This window comes from Nannobrachium achirus (genome assembly GCF_963921795.1).
Source record: "Nannobrachium achirus genome assembly, chromosome: 15".
NCBI lineage: Eukaryota > Metazoa > Chordata > Actinopteri > Myctophiformes > Myctophidae > Nannobrachium > Nannobrachium achirus.
Window position 1 is genome coordinate 1842501 of NC_137822.1, and position 25388 is coordinate 1867888.

General features: G+C 42.8%; 1 protein-coding gene across 3 annotated transcripts in view; it reads right to left on the reverse strand.

Annotated features, from left to right (window-relative positions):
- fcho2 (FCH and mu domain containing endocytic adaptor 2) overlaps nt 1–25388 on the reverse strand; it is a 126386-nt gene that overhangs the window by 72075 nt on the left and 28923 nt on the right. For 2 of the 3 annotated variants that reach the window (XM_080743329.1, XM_080743328.1), the window contains exons 2-6: nt 20573–20664; nt 11609–11683; nt 10620–10761; nt 8613–8765; nt 6688–6792 (exon numbers count right to left, since the gene is read on the reverse strand). In XM_080743329.1, coding sequence (XP_080599455.1) covers nt 6688–6792; nt 8613–8765; nt 10620–10761; nt 11609–11683; nt 20573–20664 — 567 coding nt within the window. The remainder of the gene's footprint in view (nt 1–6687; nt 6793–8612; nt 8766–10619; nt 10762–11608; nt 11684–20572; nt 20665–25388) is intronic. The other variant, XM_080743330.1, reaches the window with a different exon arrangement.

The following is a 25388-nucleotide window of genomic DNA, read 5'->3' on the forward strand; positions in this document are numbered from 1 at the left end:
GTCTCTCAAGAACAGACTAACTGAGCTCCAGTTAAGTGAAAAGGACCTTTTCTTTGACGATGGCTAGCCAGATTGCTGACATAGAAACATAGGTTTTTTTTCAAAAACAATCTTAGAAGGATTCAAAAGACACTTATAGAATCGGGTCAAAATTCTAAAAAAAAATAGCAGATCTACAAGCTCGCAGCGCAGCACTCGGTGCCGCGCTGTGAGCTTGTATATCTGCTATTTTTCAACAGTTAAAGCATAAAACAATGATACCCAATAATGTGTACCCCGGTTCTGAATGGGTTAAACACACCAAAGGAAGTTTCACTTCCCCGTTCTGCTCCCTAGCTGCCACTTCCTGCGCGCCGTGTGTCAATTTGGGTGGTCTGGATACGAAGATGTTCCACACGTGCGCACCAGGGGCGTCAATTGGGTATGGCAGGGGTATGCAGCTGCCATACCCTGGGTCCAGGGGGGGAACATAAAAGTTACTTTTAACTATAAATCCATGAATGTCTCTTTGTCTATCTGCTCTGGTTATTATGTTGTTAAATTACAGTAAAATAACTGGTCACTTTAACAAGTTATTATAATGATATTCTTCACACTTGTATTCTCCCCAATCTTGACAAAAATGGTATATTTCCAGGTTCCGCAAGTCAGTCAAGTTTAGCTGCACTTGAACAACCGTTCCAGGCTGCCATGTCCAGCCCAAGAAACCGTAGAAACGGGGGGAATATTTAATGTACTTAAAATAAATGTATCATGCCTGTTGCTAAGGTATGGCAACATGACTGGTGTCTTGCACGCGCGCGAAGGCGCGCGTGCAAGACACCAGTCATTGCCATACCTTAGCTTTTTCGGAATTGAAACCACTGCGTGTGCACACACACTCAAACACGCACACGCACACACACACACACACACACACACACACACACACACACACACACACACACACACACACACACACAAAGAAAATTGCAGTATTGATGCTTTTACCGAAGTACATTTATTTTTTACTTTCCACCACTGGGGTTTAAGTGATTAAGTACAGTAGTGTCCATGGTGCGGTATGTGGGGGTGGGCTGTGTCCCAAAGGAGAGCCAAAAGGTCTTATCTGTGGCTTTGGGGTGGTCAGTGCAGGGGCGTAGCACATCGGGCGGTAAACTCCACAATAACCGCCGTCGCTGTGAGGCGGAAACCTCTCATCTCCATAGTATTAACTTTTTTTGTTTTATTTTTTCCCGTCAATGAACGCCCTATTTCAGGGGTCTTCAACGTTTTCAGGCCAGGGACCCCTTAGATGAGAGAGACATGAAGCAGTACATATTGTATAAATGTGTGATACAGATTTTCATTGATTTCACAGACAGATTCATAAACTTGTTTGACAGCACTGTCATCAGTCTGTTAGATTCGTGTTAATAATGTGGTTTTTTTTTTAGACCTTTGACCACTTAAATCGTTGTTACTTACTTAACTTGACCTCTCACTCTGTCGCATTGTTTTTGTTGTGTCAATTAGTTTAGTCTCGTAGTCGTACATCGAGTTAGAATTAAAGATGTATATACCAAATATAATTTAATACCAAAAGAAATGAAAGGATTATACCAAACGAATCACATTTTAAACTAGGGGAATGATTTTGGAGGCGCACAGTACCGGAAGTTCCAGTCGTGGGTTCCGGCCGCCTGATGACGTAAGGTTATTTCCGCTCCAACCCGGATAAAAAAAAATAAACAATATGCTATTGATCCTGACCTAGACTACACACTCTCTACTTCTCAAATTCTAAGACACTTGTGGGGACACAGGCGAACACACAAACACGCACACACAGGCAGAAACCCCTGCCAGCGGTGCGTCTCCGAGAGGCACATGTGTGCAGTGTTTACGATTGGTGTCCAGTGTCCACCGGTGTTGATTTTGAGAGGAAGTTTTAGTTTTAGTCATGGTATTTTGAATCAAATTTAATGTAGTTTTAGTTACATTTTAGTCATCTGAAAAGTTTTAGTCTAGTTTTAATCGATTAAATATCCTAAGATTTTAGTTGACAAAATCTACCGTTGATTTTGTCGACAAAAAAAAAAAAAAAAAAAAAAAAAGGCAGGCCTTTGTGGTGATGGCTGATTTTACACTTGGTTGCAAGCTGAAAATAGCCGATCTACAATCTCACAACACGTCACGCTGCGAGTGCAAACCGTTGTGAGCTTGTAGATCGGCTATTTTCAGAGCGCAACACGCAAGCGCAACCACATAAAATTACTTGTCTTTTAGTTCTTCTGGATCTCTTCTCCACTAGTCCCTGCCTAACATTTTAGTCTAGTTTTTGTTAGTTTTAGTCATCAGAGCTTAGTTTTTATTTAGTTCTTGTTTGGTTTTCGTCAGTGAAAAAAGATGGTCGACAGTAATTTTCCGACGGAATCAACACTAAGACGCACACACACACACACTTGGTGAGAGGCTAGTTGCACACTGCACTGCTTGTTTTAGTTGCGTTTTGGAAATCCGAAATCTGTAGTCCAGGGAGAGAGAGAGGAAAGAGAGAGAGAGCGTAAAAAATCAACCCCGGTCCGAAAATAAATATGAAACGGGCGGCAGTGTGCAAACGTGATTGACATAACGTGAAGTAGATTTTTTTATTTTCGTGCTCCGAAATTCACTCCGATATTCGGCCCGAAAGACGCAGCAGTGTGCAAAGACCTTAAGCGATATTATCGTTTATCGTGATAAAAAACACTCACGATAATCGTATTGTGGAGATTTAATTTATCGTCCTCCGTCATGCACTGGGATCAATTCACCTTTTATTTGCCTTGCTGCATATACGGTACCATTTAAACTCTCTATTGGTAAAACGTACTTATAATATACATACTTGATACAGTCTTTTTTTTTAACTCTCTACCAAATCTCTGCCCAAAAATAGCCAAGCTTGTAGATCAGCTATTTTTTGGCAAATGTTCCGCCCCAGGTAAATGGATGTTGGGGATATTTGGAGTATCACGATGATACTGTAAATCGCGATTTCCTTGGTCACAATAAACGTGACATGACATGTTCATATCGTCCCATCATCCCTACACATGTGTGCAGTGTTTATGAGTGGCGTCCACATGTGCTGCGTCGGGGATGAGCCCTTCTTCCCCGTGTGATCTGAGGAAGCAGAGCTGCCATGCTCGCTCCTCTCTGGGGGAAAACAACAGAAACCTCTGGATAAGTGGAACCATCAGCGCTGGATGGGAGGCCCCGCGGTGCCAGAGGAACCATCAGCGCTGGATGGGAGGCCCCGCGGTGCCAGAGGAACCATCAGCGCTGGATGGGAGGCCCCGCGGTGCCAGAGGACAGCGTCGCTGTCCGGGTGGAAACCTCGCATGTCCAAATCCGATGCAAAACCAACCGAGGAGGAAGAGACCCACTGGAGCAGTGTTGTTTTTGACAGCAAATTTTGATTTCGTTTTAGTCTTTTGAATAAAATGTCATTTAGTTTTAGTCATAATTTAGTCACCTGAAAAGTTTTAGTTTTAGTCTATTTTAGTTGACTAAATATCACGTTTTCAGGCGACTAAATCAACAGTTGATTTAGTCAACTAAAATGTATTTTTGGCAGGCCTTGATGGCATCGTAATCACTGATTTTACACTTGGTTGTGTGCTGAAAATAGCAGATCTACGAGCTCACAACGCGTCGCGCTGCGACGCGTTGTGAGCTTGTAGATCGGCTATTTTCAGCACGCAACACCCGAGAGCAACCAAACATAAAATTACTCTCTTCTCCGCTAGTCTCCACTAGACTCTCTTCTCCACTAGTTTTTATTTTGTTGACGAAATTGTCAATATATTTAGTCTTAATTTTAGTTTTCGTCAGTGAAAAAAACGCAGTCGACAAACATTTTTCGTCATAGTTTTAGTCGACAAAATCAACACTGCACTGGAGAATAGAAAATGATGGTTTTGAACAAAGATGTGCATCGGGCGCCCGCTTTGGTGTGACACTGTGGCGCATAGGCATCGATGCCTGGCGGCGACGCAGGTTCGATTCCCGATCCGGACGACCTTTGCTGCATGTCACTCCCCGTCTCTCCCCCATTTCCTGTCAGTCTACTGTCCTATCCAATAAAGGCACAAAAGCCCCAAAACAAATCTTTAAAAAAAGAAAAAGGATGTGCATCATTGCTTTCTTTCGAGATTGGCCTGAAAAAATAAAATAAAAATAAAGCATCTATCGGGAGACCACAAGGGGAGGTAGATTTGCATTGAAAGGAGGTGTCATTCACAGTTTTTCCCTTTCTCCTTTGTACATGTATTAAAGGTTTATAGGATCACAAATGAAAAAGTCACCAGGAGCCTTAATGTCTAACTGTACCACATGCGGTTTACATTTCTGACTAATAAAGTATTCAATCAATCAATCAAAATGCCATCAAACAGCTACTTTTTGTTTAGGCAAAAGAACAAACAATTGACTTCAAATCTTACAGACTACTCAGCAACACGTTTCAATTACGAGAAGTGTTCTTCAGGCAGCAATTACATATAAGATTAAAATAGGGCGTCATGGGGCGCCCCCTGGCCTACTGGTCCAGGCGCATACCACATAGGCATTGATGCCTGGCGGCGGCGCCGGTACGATTCCCGATCCAGACGACCTTTACTGCATGTCACTCCCCATCTCTCCCCCATTTCGTGTCAGTCTACTGTCCTATCTAATAAAAGGCAAAAAAGCCCCAAAACAAATAGTGCGTCATCAGTGTCCATACCCTAGGTGGGGTTGGTGAAAGGGCCTTTCTGTGTGGAGTTTGCATGTTTTCCCCATGTACCTAAAAAAACATGCAGTAATCTTCGTCTCTGTACTGCCCCTGGTCAGTCAGGGCGCCTGATGGAAAGGACCTGTTTGGAATAAAGTGTTTCTTCTTCGTGCTACGTCTTTTGATTAATTAGGCCTAGAATTATTGAATGCTTTAACCAGTGAAAAATAGCAGATATACAAGCTCACAGCGCGGCACCGAGTGCCGCGCTGCGAGCTTGTAGATCTGCTATTTTTGAAAAAGTCGTGAAAATGTGTACAAATATTTGAATATATGTATTTTCAAAGCGAACATTTGTAACTCAGATTTTGCTTCTGGGAGGGGGGGGGGGGGGTCCTGCTCACTCCTTATGCATTGAAGGAAGCATGAGCTCAGTTTGGGGCTCTCCCCTGGTTGGCAGAGGGAGAGTAGCGCCCAGGATTACAGTTTAGGCAATTGACACTGAGTGAAAAACAGGTTATTGGGTTACTGGGTAAAAACAATGTGCTATTTTCATTACTTTTGAGCGACACTCTTGTCCGTCACGTCACGTCACACTTTTGGCCCTACTCTTATCTCTGCAACCATTGCCCCTATCCATGCCAAACTTTGCACACACACTCCTTGGCTGCCAAATCACAACCTCCGCCCCTTCTTTCTCACATGCCCCTCTTCTAGTGCCACCATGAGGTTGCTTTTTCAGACACTTATCTCCGGCACCGTTGCCCCCCCTATCCATGCCAAACTTTGCACAAACACACTCCTTGGCTGGCAAACCACAACCTCCGCCCCTGATTTCTCACATGCCCCTCTTCTAGTGCTTTTTGCAGACAACATACATGCGACCTGACGGTTGCTTATCTCCCGATTGGGGAGTCTTACTGGTATGATGAAAGTAAGGCATTAACCCATTCAGAACGGGTACACAGTATTGTGTATCATTATTTTATGCTTTAACTATTAAAAAATAGCAGATATACAAGCTCACAGCGCGGCACCGAGTGCCGCGCTGCGAACTTGTAGATCTGCTATTTTTGAAAAATCGCGGCACTCAGCGCGGCTGTGAGCTTGTAGATCTGCTATTTTTCAATAGTTAAAGCATTCAATAATTCTAGGCCTAAATTAATTTACCAAAAAAATAATAGTTGAAATATGGAAATACGTGTGGTTTCATGCCCGACAGCAACGTTATGGACTCCAAATGGTCTCGATCTGACTTTAATTTGGAGCTTTATCTAATCAGTTCCTTCAGATGGATCCAATCAGGCCTTTTCCAAAACCATTCCGTTTTCGGCTGGGGGTGGGGGGGGGGGGGGAAGGAACGCAAGCTGGAGACGGTATTTGGGCAAAGAAAGAGGAAAACACACACACAAAAGAATTAGAAAAGAAAGAAAAAAGAAGCAAGCCGTTACCATAAACATGCCAACACGCTCACATGAGTGCTTGACATTACGGGGGTTCCCAGGCACTAAAGGTCTTTGACATCTAACCCATTTAGGCCTAGATCTACAAGCTCACGCAAGCTTGGAGATCTGCTATTTTTTTTAAATCGTGAAAATGTGTGCAAATCTTTCAATATTATATTTTTCAAAGCAAACTTTTGTAACTCAAATCTCTGCTTCTGAGGGGTCCCTGGAACAACATATTTTGAGATGGGGCGGGTCTGCGGCCAAATAAATGTAATTTTGGGGGTCCTTGACCTGAAAACGTTTGAGAACCGCTGATTTAGAGGAAGGATTTAGAAGTCGGGTCAAAGATATTCAAAGACTTGCACACATTTTCAAGACTTTTCAAAAATAGCAGATCTACAAGCTTGTATATCTACTATTTTTCAATAGTTAAAGCATAAAAGAATGGTTAAAGTGGTTAAAATGCGACTCGGGCGCGTTCCAGGTATTTGACATTAGTACCTGTGCCGTTTCTGCCATCTTCAGCTCAAACTCGGACTTGGCGGTGGCGTACTTCTCCACGTAGGACTTGTAGGATTCAGTGGCTTTTTTGGCCTTCACTCCAGCCTGTAGTAGATTTACATTTGGACAAAACAAGAGCTTAAGTCATAATGATATCACATCCCCTTCGGTCTTCTGGATCCAGGTGGCAAAACAGCTTCCTTTCACTCTCCCAGAGACCACATGGACCCTAGAGCGTCTCAACTCTGGCGTGAACTTGAAGGAAAATGGATAAGTACATAATGAAAAATAAAATGAATAAAAATAAAAAAGAACACCACAAAATAGTATGTTCTTTCGTATTAAAGCAATACTTCATCATGCAAGAGTGTAGCAGATCTATTTTCACTAGTTTAAATCATTTTTAAAATGATAAATACAAAATGAACAGTTTTGTACATAGGCCTACAAGGTTTCTACTAGACGACAACAAAATGGTTAAATTAACATGGTATTGTGTAGCATTATGACCCTTCATGATCAATGTGGAGTTTATTGTGTGTGTGTGTGTGTGTGTGTGTGTGTGTGTGTGTGTGTGTGTGTGTGTGTGTGTGTGTGTGTGTGTGCGTGTGTGCGTGCGTGCGTGCGTGCGTGTGTGCGTCCGTGTGTGTGTGCCTGTCACAATTCTTACATAATCTACATAATCGCAATTATTTGGCATAATCGCAATTATTTTGTTTCCATGTTGAACATTTTTCATATATTTTCAAACATTTTCTACAGATCTACAACGCTTCGCGATGCGATGCGTTGTGAGCTTGTAGATCGGCTATTTCAACTTAGCCTGGGTAGTGGGTACCAGCCTGCTACGTTACGTTCTGTGGATTTGTTTTATCACTTCGCTTCTCAGTATGGCCATGATTCAGTTGACTCGTATTTCCGAACGTCACTTGTGACGTAGGCGACGTCGTTGCTGATTGGATGTTGTTCCAACGCATGAGAGTAGGGTTAGGGTAGCTACATCATCAGCTAGCCAATACACACCGGTGTATTTGTCCCGCCCCACACCAATAAGAAGTCACGGTTGGATTCCAGCCGTGTTCTAGTCCCACCTCCCCTTGGAGATAGGAAGCTGTCCAGACTGAGTAGCGGAGTGACAAAACCAAATCACGAAACGTAGCGAGCAGGCTGGCACCCAGGCTAATTTCCTAGTTCTTTTTTTAAGTATAAAGTTGTCAAATATGTCAGTAATATCTTTGTATATTTAGGTCATGTGTCATATCTGCCATGTGCAACTTCAAAGCCTACAAGCCAAACAGAAATGTAATTGTCAACGACGAAAAACACAATTAGATCGTTAATCGCAATTACTTGAGTGACAAATCATGTCTTAATCGTGAAAGCCCTGTGTGTGTGTGTGCGTGCGTGCATGCGTGCGCGCGTGCATGCGTGCGTGTGTGTGTGTGTGTGTGTGTTAGGGCATTCACGAATAGTGATTTTTAGTATTCGAATTATTAAACCTCAAAGTATTCGAATAGTCGAATATTCTACAGGACTGGCCAAACTGTCAAATATTAAGTAAGCAAGAGGCGAACATTGTGAAAATAGGCGATCTACATGCTCACAACGCCTCGCGGGCGAGGCGTTATGAGCATTTTTCAAAATATTTTCACAATATTTATCTGCAAAACCGAGTCACATTAAATGTAATACCTACAACTCATTCTTATGACTTCCTATCTAGCCAAGCTTTATAAACTATATATTTTAAGAGAGAGAAAAAAAAAGCGAATATTCGACTTCGGTGAACAACGTCGAATAGTGACTTTGATATTCGAATATTTGGTGAATGCCCTAGTGTGTGTGAGAGAGTGTGTGTGTGTGTGTGTGTGTGTGTGTGTGTGTGTGTGTGTGTGTGTGTGCGTGTGTGAGTGTGTGTGTGAGACCTTGTCCAGGTCTCTCTGCGTGGCCCCCTCCTTGCGGAGGCGCTCCTGCTCCACAGTCTTGGTGTTGTAGATCTCCTTGGACTTCTGCAGCGCTCCAGAGATGCTCTGGATGTTCTGCACCGCCTCCAGAGTGGACGCCACCTCCTCCTTCGTCTGCACACACACGCACACACACACACAAGCGCACACACGCACGTTTACACAATATTTTCTTGGTGTTGGGCAGAAACCTATTATCTCCATATTTAAACATCGTTCATAAATTACTGCCCGCTGGCCTACCGGTCCAGGCGCATACCACTTAGGCTCAATGTATAGCCTGACAGCGTGTCGCTGGTTCGATTCCCGATCCCGGCTACCTTTGCTGCCTGTCACTCCCCCCATCTCTCCCCCCATTTCCTGTCAGTCTACTGTCCTATAAAGGCAATAAAGGCATAAAAGCCCCAAAACATATCTTACAAAAATAAATTAAAGAAATAACTGCACTACTTTATCATGATGCTACGGCGTCACACAAAAGCTTTAAAAAAAGTAGTTCAAACCGAAACGGTCCCAGTAAAGAACCAAATTCTGTTTAAACTTAATTTATATACCTACATCGGGCGATACCATTTCCTGAAATTGAACAGTTTTGGACGTACAAAGCACAGATATAAAAAGCTAGATGCCTTGTTCTCCACTGCAGTTCATTGGAGCGACGTGCAACAATTGTAGTCCGGACTTCCTGGAAAAACCAAGGGAACGCTGCCAGTCAAGTGACTACTGGCAAATCACAGTGCGACTTTTCCGGGACTTATCCAAGGACTACAATTCAATTCAACAGAGCCAGTTCCAATGTTGCGCGACTCAGCTGTTCTTACAGGCTGCGAACGTAAAGACCCGCCCCCCACCTGCCTCTGATTGGCCTAGCAACTTCCCTATGTGTGACACACGTGGAAGCGATTCCCTTGGTCCCTCGATGCACATGCCCCAGAGCCAAAGGAGGCGTCTACCTTTCTATGTCTATGGTACAAAGTTTCTACCAAGAGCAACGATAAAAGGGATGTCCTATACTGTGTTATAGTTATGTTAATCATATAGAATATGAGTTCATTTTGAGTGCATTTTCAGTGTAAAGAAATACCAGAAGAATTCTACTCTCCTGCAGTGTGGAGTATTATAGCTGGCACAGGTCTGAACACAATCTAAAATTTCAAACGGAATACTGAATCTTTTAATTAATAATATCTTTATAGATAATCAGCCTTGACCACTTGTCGAGCAGAGTCTCTCAGGGCCGCTCCTGTTTTTCCCTTTACACAATATCTATTGGCCAAAAATAGCCATTCTACAAGATCACAACTCACCTTGGAATGCAACATTCCCTTTTGAGAGAAATGCAGTATTGTTATGCGCAACTTTTCCTTGAGAGTGAAATGCAGTCTTGTTATGCAACTTTCCTACGTAAGAGATTATTTGTAACACGAGACAAAAACAACTTTTTGGTGATGCAACTATTTGTGATCACAGACAGACAGAGACAGACAGAAGATTCAGACAGAGGAGTATGTCAAGGCACTGACACACTTGTTGGCAAAAGCTGGTTTTTCGTTGGGACTTGTAGTGAGCCAAAAATAGCAGATCTACAAGCTCACAACGCCTCGCAGCGCGAGGCGTTGTGAGCTTGTAGATCTGCTATTTTCGGCAAAGAGGTTTGGTGTAGAGACGAAAAAGAGCAGACTAAGTACAGAGTGAAGGTCAAGTTTACTAAGTATTGATGGTTCAAGTGGTTACATATCTGAAACATGAATCCAAAATACACTGATTGTGCTGTCAAACAATGAAACTATATGGAATCTATGAAAAAGTTGTGGGGGTCCCTGCTTCATCTCTCTCTCAGCTACGGGGTCCTTGGCCTGAAAACGTTGAAGACCCCTGGGTTAGACGTCACATGTGCCGAAGCTCCACCCCTTTGCTCTCACAGAAGTAGTGTGAGAACAGGGAAGCTGATTTGACATAAAATCTTACCTTTTTGTGAGCCTTGGCTTGGTCGTCCACATACTTCTGCACCTCCTTGATGAGCTCTTGCAGCTTCCTCACTAGTTCTAGGTGACAGCTGGCCAGCTTCTCTGTGGAGCTCTTGAACACATCCCACACTGGAGCAAAGGTCCTGCAAAATACACAGTGACAACTCAGGGTACAAAACGCGCACACAGCATGACGTTAACCTTCACCTATCTGCTGTATAGTGAACTTCTTACACACTCATCTTCACCCATCTACCCAGGGGCTTGACGTTAAAGGTGATACACCATGCATTTAAAAAGTATTTATGTCATATTGTTTATGTCCCAAAAAAACGTTTTTCAAAAGGTTTGAGGCTAAATTACCACTCCTGAATAGAGAGCCTCTCATTTTTGAATGGCTCTCAGAATATAATATTTTCAGCTGCAGTACCACCTTTGCCCCCCCACCCCTCTTCAAAAACGGCCGTTTATGACGTCACAAACGGCAGCAAATCTGGACAGCCTGTTTTGAGAACCCGTGGGATGCTTTTAACCTCCACCTTCCCAAAACCAGAGAAAGACACAACGGTCTGAAATGGGACTTTGTGAGGATAGAAGGTGCTAGTGGTGTAATTTTCATGGTGTATCACCTTTAACTTTTTGAGGCACGTGTCCTTTGTACAAGACCATTTCCCATTCACTTGTCCATAAAAGTCACTTGTCCAGATGAATATGAGCCATTTCACAGTCAAGAAAGACCACCCTTGGCCCCCTCCACTACCTAGTATCGGCAGTCCATAGTCTGCATACAGCACAAATTTAAGTTGCAAGGAGCGTCACAGAAAAAGTGAAACCAAGAGAAGTACATTTTTAATGAAGTTGTCCGGGACAACTAATCAATCTTTATGGACAACAGGACAAGCCTTAATGCCATGCCCTGCTACTGTAGAGTGAACTTCTTACACATTTACCTTCACCAACTACTGTACAGTGAACATCTTACACACTTACCCGAGTTGAGAGAAGTTGCCAGCTGACTTGGCAAGTTTGGTCATTGACCTGGCGTAGGCTTCCTCTATAGTACTCCTGTAGGACAAAACATAAATGTGGTTGAATATACCAAACAAATTCAACTCAGCAACAAACACAATGTGGATTAATGACAATATAATTCAAAAGAAATGACAGCTAATGTATTGGTATTGTCATCTGTCTGTCTGATGAGAAAGACAGACAGACAGACAGACAGACAGACAGACAGACAGACAGACAGATCTTTATTTATCTCTGTTGGCTTAAGCTGGCCGCACACTAGCCGATAATCGGGCTATTTAATTACCCCCCCGACAATCGGGCTGCCACCGACTGAAACGGGCCCGACAATCGGGCATGAACGTCGTAGCGTGAGGTCTCACAGATCCACTCGGTGCCCAGCCGAGTGGCTCGGAGGACGATCGGGGGTAGCCCGACTCTTTTCAAACATGTTTGATATTTTCCTGGATCAGTACTTGTCTGGAAGACTGGAAGGGCAGCAGGGGACTGAGAGAAATACAGCAGCCGCTGATAGACGCAAGTCTCTGAGCATACATCTGACTGAGTGACAGATCCATCTCTTTTTTTTTTCTCTCCACCTCTCCCGGCCTCTGCCTCTCACACACACACACACACACACACACACACACACGCGCGCGCGCGCGCACCCGCACACAGACACACTTTTCATTGTCCGTCCGTCCATCAGGTTGTATCATGAATGATTGGGATTTAAATTAAAACTCAACGGCAGCGCATATCAAACAAACAGAAGAAAGACCGCGACCAGCACACATCCCTTGCAAGTAGGTGGGACGTTCGCGAACGAATCGAGTATAAATGAACGATGGGATCCGGTTCGCAGTAGGGAGCCGTTCCTTTCTAATGAACAGTGGTGGGAAAATAGCCTACTGCAATCAATGTGGAAATACTCTGCCACAAGTAGAGGTTTTTGGAATGCTAATATACTTGAGTAAAAGTACAAACGTATTGGTATCATTCAACATTTAATTAATGTAGCCTACAGAGTACCAATAGTAGAAAGTAGGCAGAATGTCCTGTTTCACAGATTTTCCAATGAATAAAATGTAGAAAAATCTTTTGAAAATAGACGATCTACAAGCTCACAATGCAACAAATGGCAGGTATGTAGGCCTACCTATATATGGCAGAAATAAATGTATATAGGGTTGAAGTTATTTGTAATTATAATCAAAATCTACAAAGTAACGAATGAGCCAGTCTTTTGAACGGCTCTTTGAAAGGAACGGATCCCATAGATCCGGTTCACTTCAAAGAACCATAAATCCCATCTCTAGGAGTCAAAGAAGTACACGCCCATCCTGATCTACAAGCTTACAACGTGGCACGGGACAGACACAGTTTGGTCTTGGAGATCTTGTTCTGGGTGCGCTACACAGTCATACGACTAATCATAAATCAGGCACCATCAGCCATGAGAAGGACGGAGCGGTGCTTTAGCGCAGGAGAGGGGATGTCAGAGTTGGATGTAGGCCTACATGAAACGTGTCAAGTGAACTCATATCGTCAAAATAGGACACAACTTCCATATTGAAGCTTTTTTTTTTTTCGTTGCGTGAGGTGGTGTTGTGTGTTGAGTCAGTGGATAACGTCATGTGTTTGTATGTGCGTGTGCGTGCGTGTTGCAAAGCACAGCTCTCAGAACACCCCCCGTGGCATCTTGTATTCATTATATTATTTATTATTGCTGTGTGCGAGCCTGACTCAATCGGGATAGAATCCTGTAGCGTGCGGAGCGCCCGACTGTTCAAAACGGCTAGTCTGAGTCCGTTTAGATTATCTGGTAAAATAATCTGAAAAAATGATCCTGTAGTGTTTAATTCTACCCGATTCAGTCGGGCCCGATTATCGGCTAGTGTATGGCCAGCTTAACTGTATACGTAATATGTAAATGATCCACTCTTTGTAGGCTGGTTGACACGCTGACGCTACACATTTCAGTCTCGTATATCCACGGTCGATAGTCAGTACTGTATATCTGTACTGTACGTTGTTTATGTTGGGTGGTAACCTTGTATGTCCAAAATAATGTTCAGTAAATGGAAAACATATAAAAACCCACTCTTTTACTTTTTTATATTCTAATTTTTTATCTTTATTACTTTTTTTTTCCCATTCATCTCAGTTTTAGCTCTCTACTCAGCTGGCCATACACTAGCCGATAATCGGGCCCGACTGAATCGGGTAGAATTAAACACTACAGGATCATTTTTTCAGATTATTTTACCAGATAATCTAAACGGACTCAGACTAGCCGTTTTGAACAGTCGGGCGCTCCGCACGCTACAGGATTCTATCCCGATTGAGTCGGGCTCGCACACAGCAATAATAAATAATATAATGAATACAAGATGCCACGGGGGGTGTTCTGAGAGCTGTGCTTTGCAACACGCACGCACACGCACATACAAACACATGACGTTATCCACTGACTCAACACACAACACCACCTCACGCAACGAAAAAAAAAAAAGCTTCAATATGGAAGTTGTGTCCTATTTTGACGATATGAGTTCACTTGACACGTTTCATGTAGGCCTACATCCAACTCTGACATCCCCTCTCCTGCGCTAAAGCACCGCTCCGTCCTTCTCATGGCTGATGGTGCCTGATTTATGATTAGTCGTATGACTGTGTAGCGCACCCAGAACAAGATCTCCAAGACCAAACTGTGTCTGTCCCGTGCCACGTTCTAAGCTTGTAGATCAGGATGGGCGTGTACTTCTTTGACTCCTAGAGATGGGATTTATGGTTCTTTGAAGTGAACCGGATCTATGGGATCCGTTCCTTTCAAAGAGCCGTTCAAAAGACTGGCTCATTCGTTACTTTGTAGATTTTGATTATAATTACAAATAACTTCAACCCTATATACATTTATTTCTGCCATATATAGGTAGGCCTACATACCTGCCATTTGTTGCATTGTGAGCTTGTAGATCGTCTATTTTCAAAAGATTTTTCTACATTTTATTCATTGGAAAATCTGTGAAACAGGACATTCTGCCTACTTTCTACTATTGGTACTCTGTAGGCTACATTAATTAAATGTTGAATGATACCAATACGTTTGTACTTTTACTCAAGTATATTAGCATTCCAAAAACCTCTACTTGTGGCAGAGTATTTCCACATTGATTGCAGTAGGCTATTTTCCCACCACTGTTCATTAGAAAGGAACGGCTCCCTACTGCGAACCGGATCCCATCGTTCATTTATACTCGATTCGTTCGCGAACGTCCCACCTACTTGCAAGGGATGTGTGCTGGTCGCGGTCTTTCTTCTGTTTGTTTGATATGCGCTGCCGTTGAGTTTTAATTTAAATCCCAATCATTCATGATACAACCTGATGGACGGACGGACAATGAAAAGTGTGTCTGTGTGCGGGTGCGCGCGCGCGCGTGTGTGTGTGTGTGTGTGTGTGTGTGTGTGTGTGTGTGTGTGTGTGTGTGTGTGAGAGGCAGAGGCCGGGAGAGGTGGAGAGAAAAAAAAAAGAGATGGATCTGTCACTCAGTCAGATGTATGCTCAGAGACTTGCGTCTATCAGCGGCTGCTGTATTTCTCTCAGTCCCCTGCTGCCCTTCCAGTCTTCCAGACAAGTACTGATCCAGGAAAATATCAAACATGTTTGAAAAGAGTCGGGCTACCCCCGATCGTCCTCCGAGCCACTCGGCTGGGCACCGAGTGGATCTGTGAGACCTCACGCTAGACGACGTTCATGCCCGATTGTCGGGCCCGTTTCAGTCGGTGGCAGCCCGATTGTCGGGGGGGTAATTAAATAGCCCGATTATCGGCTAGTGTGCGGCCAGCTTTAGTGAACAACAACAGTCTATAATGATCTATAGACCATCTGTCTGTGGTCAGAAATGTACAGTAGTTAATCTAATCACACAACTCTCCTGGTGCTTTAGTACACTGGTTTCTCAACGTGTTCCAGGGGGTCCCAGCAAAATAAGAAACAGTCTAAAGGCCTCTCCATACTTCGACCGAAATGTTCGGTGAGTTGTGTTTTCCGACGTGCAAATTTCCGAACTCTCGTTCGGTCCAATGCTTTTCAGAAGTCCCGAGGGATATGATTTTATGGTAGAAAAGGACCTTTTGTAGTATGGAGAGCTCTTAAGCCAGGGGTCTTCAACGTTTTCAGGACCCTTAGCTGAGAGAGATGAATCAGGGACCCCCACTACACCCAAGTAGTGGGGGTAGTATAACATTGTGTTGCAGATTAAAAATGTTCACAGATTTCTTAGACAGCTTAGACTTGTTTGACAGCACGGTCATCCTGTTCAAGGAGTAGGCTAATGTGTATTTTTAGGCATTTAACCGTCAAATACTTTATTCTGCTTTTCTTTTCCCTCTAGAAACCTCTTTGACAAAAATAGCCGGTCTACAAGCTTACAACGCCTCGCGCTGCGAGGCGTTGTAAGCTTGTAGATCGGCTATTTTTGGCTAATGTTCCACTCCAGAATAGGGATAATAGGGTTCACACGGTTAATGTAAAAACATGATCCTATAACACAAAGATTTGGCGGCCCCCCTGTAGTAACTCTGAGGACCCCCTAGGGGTCCCAGACCCCCTGTTGAAGACCCCTGGTCTAAACATTTAAGCCCTGTTTAATTTCTCAGCTATTCGGAAATGGACGATTTACAAGCGGCGCAATGCAACGTGTTGTGAAGCTCAGAATGTTCTTTTTTGAAAAATGTCAGACAAATATTTTAATATTGGGGGTCCCTGGTACAACATCTTTTCAGGTGGGTGTCTGGGGCCGAATACATATCAATTTGGGGGGGGGGGGTCCTTGATCATGAACCACTGCTTAAGTGTAATTACTCCAAAGTAATTCTAAAATGATAGTAAATACGATAGTATGTGTAACTTGATCATAACTAGCAACTATACATGCCAGCCAAGGTAATTATTCTTCAGGATTCACATGCAACACTGTGCAATATCGTGTATACATAAAACAATGGGCTACTGGCATAGTATGTAACAGCGCTGTTATAATGATGACATTGCATGAAATGCACATGCAATGTGTTAATTTGGCCATTAGAGGGTGCCATCATGCTGCATTTCAGATTGAGTTCAAAGCTATGACACATGATGCAGCCCAAGTGAACCTGCACTCAAATGGTCTGTGTACCTACATGAAAAGAACAAAATGTATAGTCTCTAGTTTAGTTTATGTAAAAGAAAATAACCAAACACATGTTGAACAAGGGATGCAACAGTTAATTGAACTAACGATCGGTTAGAAAAGGAACAATAAAACAATTGTGATGACATGATCGACGTTGGGAAATAAAGGGGAAATCCTGTGTGCTGTGCATCGATTAGATTGATGCACCAAAGGTGTGCAGTCACACCCTGCTCAGAGTACAATCAGTTTGGATTCAGGCCACACCACCACATACGTATACCCACACCTGTTGTGCATGCACATAAATCAGCCATCCCCATACACAGTGCTTCTGTTAAGATAGCACTTTACATCTGCTCTGGCTTCCAAAAACCTTGTTGCTATCTACAATAAATGTGTTTATTACACAGCATGGTTGAATGCTTGATTCTGACGGTTTCATCTTTCAATAATGACCACTGCTGTCAATAACGCGACCGCGGTTTTTCCAGTGACCCCGAGCGCAACGGTGGGGGCTGATGGGCAAGGAGGGTCGCGAGCTTATGAGAAACAACTAAAACAAGACCTTAAAACCCGGCGAAAACGGTTGCATTAGCGCAAGATTAGATGAGGATAAAGGAAATCATTAAATGGAAAACATTAAATTAACTTCTGAAAGCCTACACTAACCTACTAGTAAAACTAGTGGAACCGCGATCTTGCCACACGTAAATAATTGTGGTTGTAAACAATAACACAGACAATATAAATCCTTATTAGTCTAGTAGTGGGAAGAAGAGGTTATCACCATGGCCCCAAATAACTTAAATATCAATTGGCGACGAGTCTCTTACGAAATCGGCAAGAGTGCCTCTCAATACATAATGCTAAGCTCTCCATCGGCAATAGTCAGTGGTATGTTACTGTGTTCTAGAATTCCCCACACTCCCGCGCCCCCACCGTTGCGCTCAGGGTCACCGGGAAAACCGCGGTCGCGGTACAGACCCGTGGAAACAACACACCTGAATCAATCAACCGACCAACCAACCAACCAATCCTCTGTGCTTGGTTGTTGCTGTATTCAACAAGGAAACACGTGAACACACATGCAATGCCATTTGACAGCTAATCAGTACATTAAAGTTAGAGATAGTGATATTTTTTAATCATCACTATAGTGTTTGTTCAGTAGCAGGGCTCTCCCCGTTTCTCCAGCTCAGACAGAAAATACATTTTCAGGTATAGATGACAAACGTTCAGCCAATCAGGAGAGAGTACCCATTTATCAACATCATTTCTATAGTGTTCCAGTTCCAATGTTGTCTGTCATCCCTTCCAATTTCACTTGTTTAATCTGTATCCTGACAGAAGGGGAACACACACCGGAGGCGGAGGCGTCACGGAGCGTCAAAACATACGGCCCCATTATTTTCAATGAACTAACCCACACTGGCGGCGTCAGACGTGCGCAGGCGCTTGTCTGACACCTCACCTGCCGCAACCAATACAAAGCTGTTCTATTTTTCCACCGTTGCCGCGCTCAATTCATGCACCTCATTCACGCACCTCAATACTGCCATTATCCCTTAACATCTTTGACCTTACTATTTTGAAAAACATTTAAAAATACTTCAAATAGCCAATCTACAAGCTCACAATGTGTCGATGTGGATCAGACACATGGAGACTCCGGTAGCTGAACAAACACTCTATAGCAGTGTTTCTCAACCACTGTGCCTGTGGACCTTTGGTGTGCCCCTGAGAAGGGTCAAGTGTGCCCCTTGAAACTGCTTGAAAGCCAGTATTGTATTTATCATTTTAAAAATGATTTAAACTAGTGGAAACAGCAGATCTACAAGCTCACAGCGTGTCGCTTCGTGCCACATTGTGAGTTTGTTGATCTGCTATTTTCACTACTCCTTAATTATAAATGTATTATTATTATATTAATTACAATTTCTTAGATTTGTTTGTTTCTGTTTTTTTAAATGAATATACATTATATATATATATATATATATATATATATATATATATATATATATATATATACTCAAACTCGAACCCGCGACACACTGTCAGGCTACACTGAGCCTAGGTGCCTGGACGACTGGCACCAGCGGCCACGGCGAATTTGGGGTTTTCAGACATTAAAGTGTTTGAGAACCATGGCTTTACACCAAACATTTGAGTGTTGAGCCACATTACAAAACAGGTCACCGACAGGTGGGTGCCATTTACACTCGGTAAACCAGAAGCCACTAAAGGCAGAACAGGACAATCCGGTTAATGGTTAATTATACTTAACAACCATTAGTTGTGATGCGGCATTGTTATTGGCTGGTAGGGGGCATTCTAATGAGTGGCCCAGCACGGGTATTGGCTGGAAGGCATTCTGACCATGCATTCTTTTATTGGCTGGGACCGGGAGGCATTCTTCTAACGAGTGGCCATTCTCACCACAACCGCACTCCAAACAATTGCACCTTGTTTGCCTTTCCTGTAACCTAGCAACAGCAGCCAGCAGCTGTATATTTAGCCTATTTTTTCCACATTGTAATCAGAGATATTATTGATTAAACTGTGATATGGTTGTAATACACTCCAGGTCCTGCCATACCATGAGATATTGTTACTGATGTGCTATGACTCACCACTGCCAATATGTCATGGCATAGTGTATGATCTCATTACTGCTCAATATGTGTACATGTACATTTTGTAATTACCTAAATTGTATTGAATACACATTTAGTAATTACCCAAAATGAGAGTGTTTATGTGATTCAATTAGGGTTGCAACTTTCATTTTCTTTTTACAATTTGTCTATCGTAGCCAATCTGCAACACGGTGTGAGCTTGTTATGACTGCATTGTGACAAGAGAAATATATAAATAAATAAGAGAAACATTTCACAACACCCCCAACTGATTATTTTAACCATAGCGATTATTATTATTATATTTTGTTATAATAAATTAGTTTGAATAACTGCCACACTCCTTAGACCAGTGGTTCTCAAACTTGGGGTTGGGACCCCAAGCGGGGTCCCCAAATTATTTTGTGGGATCCCCAGATGATTAGCTAATGTAAAAAAAAAAAAAATGTCTCACTCGACAGTTGTAATACCAAACTGTCAAATATTATCTACATGCTCACAAGTGAGCATGTAGGTCTGCTATTTTCACAATATTTTTCTGTAGAACCGAGTCCAAGTGTCCAAGTGCATGTCAGGGTGGGGGTCCCCAGTTCAAAATTCAAATATGTTTATTTTTGGGGGTGACGGCCTAAAAAGGTTTGAGAACCCCTGGCCTAGTGCAGTGGTTCTCAACCTGTGGGTCGGGACCCCCAGGGGGGTCCCCAAATTATTTCCGGGGGTCCCCAGATAATGAACTTAATGTGAAACATTGTTTTCTCACTCAACTGTAAACAAACCAACATAAAGTTTAAGTGTATAGCGGGTTTCTGCACATTTCTAAAGTGACAATTTAAGGACTTTTTAATACCTCTAAAATGACAAATTAAACATTGGTCAAATTGTCAAACATTAGAGGCAGAAATTGTGAAAATAGCCGATCTACATGCTCACAACGCCTCGCGTTGCGAGGCGTTGTGAGCATGTAGATCTGCTATTTTCACAATAGAACCGTGTTATACAAAATGTAATGCCTCAACTCTTAGTGCTCGTCAGGGTCCGCAGTTAAAATATGAATATTTTGGGGGTCATGGCCTAAAAAGGTTTGAGAACCCCTGGCCTAGTGGATGATGGTAAACTTGTCTTACCGTTCCCTGATGAACTCTGTGAGCTCCTTGGAGGAGATCTGGCCATGCTTCATGTTGTGGTAGAGCACGTCGAACCCATTGTTTTTGTCCCCCTGTGTCATCCAGAGAACGGGAAAGAGGAAACAGAACGTCGACAGATCAGTTAGTATACGGCAGAATTCGGTCCAAAAAGAACAAACGTTTTTAAACAACACTTCTTCTTCATCGACAAGTTGTCCCCTCTGCTTTTCTTTCTCTTTTGTTTTACCATGTCGGCCTCCTTCTCGACCAGCACCATGCGCATGGCCTGCATGGTGGCTCCCAGCTGCGTTTGGAGCAGTTCCTGGTCGACCATGGACATCCTAGCCATGCTTTCTTGACGAAGTGATGGAAGTTAAACGACGGTTCAGAAGTGTGACGACTAAGACGGTGTCTATGTAGCGGCTATGTAGTACTGTCCCAAACAACCCAAGACCTGAGCGCTGCCTGTTTGGTTGTGGCAGGAGCGTCACAAGGTAGGGGGGCGGGGGGGGGGGGGAGTGGGACTGAGTTGCTATAAGGCCCAGGGTGGAGGGGCCTTTAATTATTTAACTATTGAAAAATAGCAGATATACAAGCTCACAGAGCGGCACCAAGCTTGTAGATTTGCTACTTTTGAAAAGTCGTGAAAATGTGTGCAAATCTGTCTTTAAGCAAACATTTCTAACTAAAATGTTGCTTCTGGGGGGTCCCTGGACTAACAACTTTGAGATGAGAAACGTAGGTTTACCTTAGAAGGATTTTAAATATTCAAAGACTTCCAAGATTTTTCAAAAATAGCAGATCTACAAATAGCAGATCTACAAATAGCAGATCTACAAATAGCAGATCTACGGCACTTGGTGCCGCGCTGTGAGCTTGTATATCTGCTGTTTTTTAATAGTTAAAGCACAAAATAACGCATAATAATGTGTTCCCCGTCTAAATGGGTTAAAACCCCCATCCTCCCCCTATGAAGAACATTCATGGGGGGGCCCGCAGTGAATCCTCGTACCCAGGGCCCAGAACTTGGTGTGACGCCCCTGGGCTGTGGGGACAGCGACCATACGGCTGCTCTGTCAAGGTGTCAGGTGGCACTCAGGGCTTTAAAAGATGCATACAGCACGCTGCCCGATTAATAATGTATACCAGCTGCTGAAAATGTGTTGTTGTTGCCTATTTTAATGTTTTTTTAGATAGCCTAATAAAAAAAGAAACATATATTTAACATACAGCATAGATGTAGGAAAAACAAAGGCTTGCACACTACTAGATAATTAATACCAGCGTTTCCCCTAACACTGGGTCCCAGTCCCATTGTTATTTGTTATGGGTCAGTAAATATCCAATTATTTATGCTTTCTACAATAAAATATTCTCAGATACAATTGATGGATGGATGGATATAGATATAGATATTAAGGGTAACGGTTTACAAAATTCAAGGTTAGGTTTGATATTTTGGTGTCACGGTTCGATACTTTTTCGATACAAAAAATAAACAGAAATGTCCTTGATTTGTAAATGTAATTTTTATAAATACATTTTTTTTTCTTTTTTTTTTTAGCTTTGAACAATATGGTACCTGGTGGTTCTCTAAGTGGGCCCCGCAGACCCCTAGGGGTCCTTGAAAAAAAAACACTTAATAAATAGCAACAATGCTGTATATACAACCATGTTGTAACTTAAACCCTGTTAAAGGTGATACACCATGAAATTTCACTTTTCCTATTTTAAAACCTTTTTTTGGGGTCCCACTAGCACCTTCTATCCTCACAAAGTCCCATTTCTGACCGTTGTGTCTTTCTCTGGTTTTGAGAAGGCGAAGGTTAAAAGTATCCCACGGGTTCTCAAAACAGGCTGTCCAGATTTGCTGCCGATTGTGACGTCATCTGCCGATTGTGACGTCATCACAAAAAAAAAAAAAAAAAAAGGATTTTGGGACATAAACAATATGACATAAATACTTTTTAAATTCATGGTGTATCACCTTTAACACTGTTTTTGTGTAAACAGGGTAAACACATGTCATTAAACACCAAATGCCTCTTTTGGGTCTCGAGCTGGGAAAAAACAAAGGTTTGGGAACCACTGATTTCCTTAGCTCCGGGTGCACTTGTAGTCATCACCAATCCATAATAACAGAGTTAATGTCAAACCACGGACAAACAAATAAGAAACAGAGGTCCAGTATACACAGCAAAAATAGGAATAGGAAAAATCCCCAAAAATCAATGGAGGACAAAGTATATCAATACACCTCAATAAACACACACTTACGTGTTTCGAGAATGAGGACCCATCAAAAATACTAATCTCAAGCCAATCATAATGCCAAGTTCAAACAGCACTTGTTAAAATGACTTTATCGAAGTGCACAACAGGTTGTGTTGTGAGCTTGTAGTTCTGCAACTTCCGCTGAATGTTCAACTATTCCACTGAATGTCAATGTTCACGTGCTACTGTGACATCAGGGTTCATGTGGTTAAAGATGAAAGTAATTCTCAACCTCTCAGAAGCATATAGGCAAGACACAGGGTTATTCTCCAACAATCTAATCTAAATCACTGGTTTCCCTAACTGAGGGCCGGGACATCTCGGAACCCATTTGTGGGTTGCGGACCCATTCTCATGGGTCATGAGTACTATTGAAACACATCAGTCAGATGTAGTCTCTTCTAGCCAGACCTCTGCCCACTGAATTGAAAATAGCAGATCCACCAGCTCACAGTAGTGTGTCGCGATAGATCGGCTATTTTCAATCAACAAAATAAACACATATGGTGGGTGGGAAACTAGTAGACCGCATTTTGGGGGAGTAGTTCACCCCCAAACCCAAAATCACTTTTTTTCTATTGATTACTCAAGAGACATGAGTTCAATATATGTATATTTGTTTGTTTGTTTTTGTCCAATTCCTAAGACAAAAAATGTATTACAAGAAATATACCCCCATTGATTCCGGATGGGGACCCAAATACGTTTGGGTCCCCATCCAGAATCAATGGGGGTACATTTACTATAATGACACTTTTTTCTTAGGAATGAAACAATTACAAAAAAAAATATTATTTAACTCAAGTTTCTATGGCGTGAGTAATCAATAGAAGAAGAGTAATTTTGGGGGTGAACTACTCCTTTAACAGTCATTATTTAAATTAGATAGTGGTCAAGAGCTCAAACAAGATTGAGCACTACTGATCCACTTCTTTTCAATGGTTGCCCTTATTCTGGTCTCTTCACCTTCCATGTTAAATTGGAGCGAGCAGACACATGTGATTGATCATGGGCACATTTCCTAATGATGGTCACTCTACCAGTCAATCTGATATCCCTTTCCCTTGAGATTCCCCTTTCTGTGGAAGTTCTTGACGTCTTCACAGTAACTGACGACATTGACACGTCATCATACATTACCAGGTGATTAAGGCAGTGTTTCTCAACCTTTTTTCTGCATGGGCACACTTTTCATGTCCCAAGAATCCATGGGCACACCAACATAATGCGGGGGTGTAAATATCGTCACTGTCGGGAAGAAACCTTGTATCTCCAAGTTTCAAATGTGTACGTTTCTTTGCAAAGTAAAGCCCTGCTTCATCATACAAGGCTGTCGCACAACAGTAGTGAGAACAGCAGATCTACAAGCACTTGTAGATCGGCTGTTTTCACTAGTTTAAATCATTTTTAAAATGATAAATATAATACTGGCTTTCAAGCAGTTTCAAGGGGCACACTCGACCCTTCTCAGGGGTACACCATACACTGGATTAAAGGCACTGTTTCTCAACTAATTGTCGCTACAAATTTAAATCAAATCTTGAAATGTGAAAACAAATTGGTGGAGGTTATTCCGTGGCCTACTGGCAGCATGCAACAAAACAAAGAGTTTGCGAGATTAGCTCCAGACAGACAGACAGACAGACAGACAGACAGACAGACACATAGACACACACACACACACACACACACACACACACACACACACAAACACACACACACATAAACAGACCCTGTCATTAAAAATTGCATCGGACTGAGTGTGCAAAGACCTTACTTCTGTGTGCGGAATTATACAATTAGAAGTAAATGAATGTTTTCACATACACTTCTAGACAACAGTTTGTGTGAAGCCAATATGATCAGGAACACACCTGCTAACCCTGACAGAGGTAATGAAGGTTCATCCTCATTCTTGTCTGTCTGTTGGAGTGTGTGTGGGAGTGCGTGCGTGCGTGCGTGCGTGCGTGCGTGCGTGCGTGCGTGCGTGCGTGCGTGCGTGCGTGCGTGCGTGCGTGCATGCATGCGTGTGTGCATGCGTGCGTGCGTGCGTGCGTGCGTGTTTTATCATCACAGTGTCAGGGACGTGCAGAGAATGTTAGAGAGGCAGGGGCTGACATTTCTAAAAGGGTCTTTTAGTGGAAATATCGAAAATAGCAGACCTCCAAGCTCACAACGCGTTGCAGCACGACATGTTGTGAGCTTGGAGGTCGGCTATTTTCACTACTTGAAACCACACTGAACTAAGCATAATCAAGTGAATTCTTGATTATGCCTGGATTTCTACACAGAGAGGGCAATTCCTTCAACATAAGCTGCTGTATTCAAGTTGAGGAGAGTTTGTACAAGGCAATTTTATCTTGAATGCTGCCTTCAGGTATGCCATATAGACAGAGGGCATTTGCATTTGTTTCACCATAGTAAAAACTGCATTCATGATCTGGAGAGGACACTTTTTACAGCCGGATAACAATCATCACAGCAGGCCTTATTACAGCATCAAGGATCATACTGAGACATTGGAAGAGCTCTGTCACGCCAG